The sequence below is a fragment of the Nestor notabilis genome, unplaced genomic scaffold, assembly GCF_000696875.1.
Source record: "Nestor notabilis isolate BGI_N333 unplaced genomic scaffold, ASM69687v1 scaffold21203, whole genome shotgun sequence".
NCBI lineage: Eukaryota > Metazoa > Chordata > Aves > Psittaciformes > Psittacidae > Nestor > Nestor notabilis.
In genome coordinates, this window is record NW_009921741.1 from 1 (window position 1) to 5,416 (window position 5,416).

Sequence of the window (5,416 nt, forward strand, 5' to 3'; positions counted from 1 at the left end):
CAGCCAGGCTGGGGCGTCGGGCCGCGGCCCCTCAGCGCCCGGTGCCTGCCCCAGGGACGGGAAAACTGCGGTGCACCCACTCAGGCCCCCCCGGCTACATCCCAGTGTCGCAGCTCTGCTCGGGGGAGCACACACTGGCAGCATCCCCATGGCACCTCCAGAATCCCGGGTACCCCCAGGGCACCCCCGAAACCAACCCCTGAAGCACCCGAGGCACTATCTAATCTGCAGCATCCCTAAACCCGGGTCCTGCAACCTCCCGAGCACCCCCAACCCTGTCAGTGTCCCCGGCGCTACCGTCACCACTGACTCGGCCCCGTACCAGGGGTCTGGAGGCTCCAGCTCCTGCTCCATCCATTCCACTATATCCCAGGTAATGACACCCTTCTGTCTGCCAGCACAGGCAGGGACCTGGCACTGCAAACAGCCAGGAGAAAAACCCATCACACTGTTGTGAGGGGGGATGAGCTGGGGGCGAGGATGCCAAGATTACGCCCTTCCCCACGACTCTCTGTAAAACAGAGCTGACCTTTAACATACATCAGCTTCCCAGAGTAAGGCTGGCTGCACTACGGCATTGCCTGCCCTGCTGGAAGCCCAGCCCATCGCTGCGTGTCCCCAAGCACATGCTGGCACTGGGGAGGCACGAACACATGCACACAGAAAGCTTTTGCCCCCAGTAAGTGTTTCCAGCTGCTGGGAACCTTTAAAGCTCCAAACCAAGAGTTTAAGATGGAGAAGGTACAGCTGGCATCACATTTGGAAACAGAGCCACTCACCTCTGCAAGTTACAATAAAGATAATCGAATCTCATGCCCTGCACCTGAGCTGACCGCTGTGTGTGTGAGGGTTACTGTGCAAGGAGAACATGTGTTCGTCTGTTTCTCTCTGATTTTGGTCTCTATGGGGCATGAGAGCTACTGCAAGGCAGTGCAGCTTGGTGGGATTAATGCTCAGCTACAGCAAGTCAGTTGAACCCTCCTGTGCCTCAGTTTCTCTAAGTAAGGGACACCACCAATAATTCTCCTCCCTGTAGAGCAAGCTCTAAAGCTGGGGAGAAAAAAACACTCACCTTCTCCTCTGTCACTCTTGCCATCAGTCAGGGCATCCCATTGTCCATGGATTGCTCTCCCTGTTATTCCAGCCCAGCCCTCACAGCTGCTCGCTGCCAGTGCCAGCAGCCCGACCTGCTGATTTCTCCTTATGATCCAGTGGCAGAGCTGAGCCAGGAGGAAATAAACACTCGTTTGGATGCAAACGGCTTTGCGCCGTTAGCAAAAGGGCAGGATGAATTATGAAATGCAAAGGCGAGATAAGTGGATCCTGTCACACAGCACTTACCCTCCGTGCCGCAGGATCTAAGTGCCTGCCGGCTGCGGGCGCAGGGCTGCCTGGTGCACACGTACACCCGCACACAGCCGGGCTGGGAGAAGCCTCCCTGTTTTCCTGCCGATAAAGAAATCTTCGTTACTGATTCCAGCACATCAGAGGGCTGGTAGATACAGAGCAGCATTGAACAAGAAAGGCGAGCACACCGAATATTTCTGTGGAGGGTAGTAGAGGTGCCTTTTCCCTTAGTTGGGCTTCAGAGATGCCGGAGGGATGTGAATTAGAGACATCCAGAGGAATAGGAGGCCAGGAGAAGTGAGAAATTAATTTCCTGGGCTGCTCTGGGCAGGATGCAAGGAGGTGATGACAGCCCAGGATGCAGGGACAGCCACTTCTCCCCTCGGAAAGCACTGCCAGGGCCATGGGAAGCATTATTACGGCTAATTCAGGAACTGACGTTTTGCTGTTTCCATGGATGGACACAGAAAAGAGTTTCTTTGGGATTAAGGTGTCACTTGGCTAACACTAGGCTGAGATTGCCCAGATCCAGATCATGCTCCTCCATCACTCCCGTGGCTCCAGCCCAAAGCAGGCGGGCGCTGCAGAAGATCACGACAAAGCGAACATGAAACAGCATCACTCTGGCGAGCAGGGTTATCAGCTTGCGTGATTTCACTGCTGGTCTCATTTTTCTCCCCCAAGCCATGTTTCCTATTGTAATTTCATTATTTTTTAAAGCAGCACAGGATTGACCAAACAGAACACAAAAGGTGGGATTCCCGCCTTTGTGGTGGCTGGGAAAAGCTCAGAAACGGGAGAGCCAAATGCTCCACAGTGGGGTTGAAAATTAAACCCATAGTTGTTCTTCTCAGTCAGTCTGGTTTTAAATAAAACACATAGTTCGGGAAGCCCAGGTGGCACGTTTGGAGTGCTTGGGGCTAGCACTACTGGTAAATCGAGCAGCAGTTTGATCCAAAATACCTATTAAGTTCTTACTATAGTTTCTTCTGGGACAAGGGCAACACAAAGCACCTGAAAAGCATCCCTGCCTTGCTGCCATGTCAGTGCCTGCCACCTCTGGGACACCACAAGCAACTCGGCACAGCTCAGCCTACTCAGGCCCTGGGTGCACATGCACCCTGGCAGCACAGGTATAGTAAACCTGCCAGAATCTCACCCTCCACAGCCCTCAGACATTGCAGTACCCACATGTACAATTGACTTTAAAGCTTTTAAGTATTGTGGCTAAACTCATATCAGCCTGGGAAGCTCGTTTAAGCTTTATAAGATTCCTTCTTCCCAGAGCCGAAAAAGATTTTACCAACTAGTTTTAAAACATACCATAAAACACTTTTATTCCCTTGTGGCTTTCCTCTCTTGTAAAAAATCTAAGCCTACAGTCTTCACTACCACACACTGATACTTGACTTCCTTATTTGTTAGGATGAATCCTTGCAGCGAATCCTTGTTTAGGTCTTTCTTCAGCAACATCAACGCATGGAAACCCTGCAAGACTTCTACATGTGTGCACACACAGGCACAGCCACGCTGCAGAGATGCGGCATGTGCCTGAAGCCTGGTGCTTGCACCTGCCCTTGTGTTATTGCATCTTATATCCGTGGACTTGAGCACATCAATAATCTCCTTCCTGTTCAGGCCAGCGCTTTCACTGGCCCAAAACGCTGATGCCAGAGGATGCTCAGGAGCTGAACCTGCCACCGCTGGCATGGAAATTTATTTTGCTCTACTCTGGAATTTGCTTTTATTTTCACTTTTAGCAGAGCCTGGGGCAGCTGTATCAATCATAAAAAGCCTGATAATGCAAATTGCCATGTCCGCCAGCATCCCGCCTGGTCCTCGCAGGTTTGAAGTTGTTTAGTTGCCTTGCGCACCCAAGAGCAGGACTACTGGGCTGCAAATGGAGGCATTTGCACATGGAAAGGGCCCTGGGAGTCAAGCAGAGCCTTCAGCACCCCTGTGTTTCTGGTTGGGTGTGTAGGAGCAGGCACAGAGCTGGTTACAGCATCTGAATGTGACGCTGCAATACCCTCACTTCAGGGCACATTCTGCCCTCCCAGCGTGGCCCTAGCAGCACGTCCCACAACCTCCCAAGCCTGCCTGGGGAGTGCAGAGTTAATGCACAGCTTTCCCCTCCACAGCACATTCCCAACAGACGTGGATTAGTCATTATACACCTCGGTGGGTTCGCTTTTGCCTGCACAAGCACTGGAAAACAAGCCCAACCGCACAAGAAACACTCAGCAGGGGCTACCCTGCAGCCCCAACCTCTCCCTGTTATCTAAGTGATGCACCCATCATGCAACCGAGGGATGGCACATGCCCGTGCATCAGTGTCACAGGAGGTCTCTGTGCAGCTGCACACCCTCAAATCTAATATGTTCAGAGGATGGCAGAGGTGCCCCTAACCCAGTGGGCTGGAGGAGAGGCCTGCAGTGACACTTGTGCACCCATTTATGGGGCAAACGGTTGTTTTCCCCTGGGAGCTGATCAAGGAAGGTCAAATTCCCCCAAAAAGATCCTTCTCCATCACATATGATCAGGTAGGAGCAATAACCTGGTTGGCGAGGCCAGGGTTGCCCGTGCTGGAGAGGAAACATATGGGGACACACAGGGCAGCCTGTGGTGGCATCTGTCTTTGTGCTGGAGGAGAGGCAGAATGAGCATTGAGTAATATTGTTAGCTGAGAGTTATGCTGTCTCCTTCCCAAACACAGATAAATGTCATTAAAGCTCAGCCCCTCCATGTGTTACATTCTGAGATGCAATAATGTTTCCCAGGGTGGGGAGGTTCCAGCTTTGGACTGCAATCAGGCAGCAGGGTAGTAGTAACCCATCCCACTTCCAGATCATCAGCCTGGTAGCAAAAGCCATTTCAACTTCTCTCCTGGAGCTGGCTCAGTACCCCCTTCCATGGGAAACAGTGAGAGAGCCCAGGGGGACCCAGATGCAGCAACTGAAACTATGGAGGGGAAATCCGTGCAGCTCATGGGGTGTGCAAGCGTTGCACATCCCCGATGCCAAAGGGCCCTTGCAGCCATCAGCAGCATGAGCAGCAGTGCTCGAGGTGCAATGCAAGGCACCCAGGAAGCATTCCGGCTGTCTGGTATTCCCAGAGCAGGCTTTCCCAGCCCTGAGCCAGGGCTGCCTTTTCTGATTTATGAGCCACTTAAAGTCACATCTGGAGCAGTCAGGTGAGATTTGTTTTGCACCCTGTGCTGTGATTTTGAAGTACCCAGTTAAGGACCTGTCAGCTGTTCACCATCTGTCTTAGTTACTTTCCTTGTTTCATGGCAAATGTGCAGTGTGGAGCTTTACTTGTGTGCTCCTAAGCCCTGCTAGGGGCTGTGGATACACTTTACCTTACCTGAAGATAGTCAGGATGGGCAAAAACATCGCATGTCACATTTCTGACTGTTCAGCCAAAAACTGGGATGTTTGCCCTGAGCTGGGTAAACACATCACTCAGGATTCATCCTCCCCAGGAGACACAGCGCAAGTCACGCAAAGGAAGGGGGCTTCCACACAGGAGTCTGGGCAAGTTTGGGATGAAAAGAGGGGAAAGGAGAAGTGTCTGGGACAAAATCATTCACCTGTATCCATGGGGATGGCTCTGAGAATGGCAGTGCCCATGGAAAACCTGGAAAAATTAAAAAAACCCTGCTGATTTTCATCTCCTTGCCCAGTGCTCTGGGGAGGCAGGATTTTCCCTGGCCAACACAGGGGTCCCACAGGGAAAGTGCTCCTGGTCTCCCCATCACTAGCAGGTACAGCACTGCCACAAGCCACATCTTCCCTTGCACCCTCCCACAAACATAAAGCCTTAATATTTGAAGGAGTGGAGCAGCTTTTCCTGGTGCCAGGAAGGAAACACTGCACCGTGTGGGCAACCTGGGGCTCTCCAGCAAGAAAAAGCCCTTGAGGGTTTCACCCTGGTCTGGTGCCAGTGGAAGAGCCCCCAGGTAGGGAAGAGGGCCACAGGGAGATGATGCTGGTTTGCTCTCATGGAAGCCGAGGACTTCCTCGGGCAGGGGAGTGCATCGATCGGCTGAGGGGTCTCTGCCTTGCAA

General features: G+C 52.5%; 1 protein-coding gene across 1 annotated transcript in view; it reads right to left on the reverse strand.

The window, feature by feature from the left end:
• Nucleotides 1-297: 297 nt before the first annotated feature.
• Nucleotides 298-5,416, reverse strand: part of LOC104403221 (tudor domain-containing protein 5-like) — a gene marked incomplete at its 3' end in the record, with an annotated part of 22,343 nt that continues 17,224 nt past the window's right edge. The window contains exon 8 of the mRNA XM_010011287.1: nucleotides 298-417. Within this exon, the coding sequence (XP_010009589.1) occupies nucleotides 298-417 (120 nt within the window). The remainder of the gene's footprint in view (nucleotides 418-5,416) is intronic.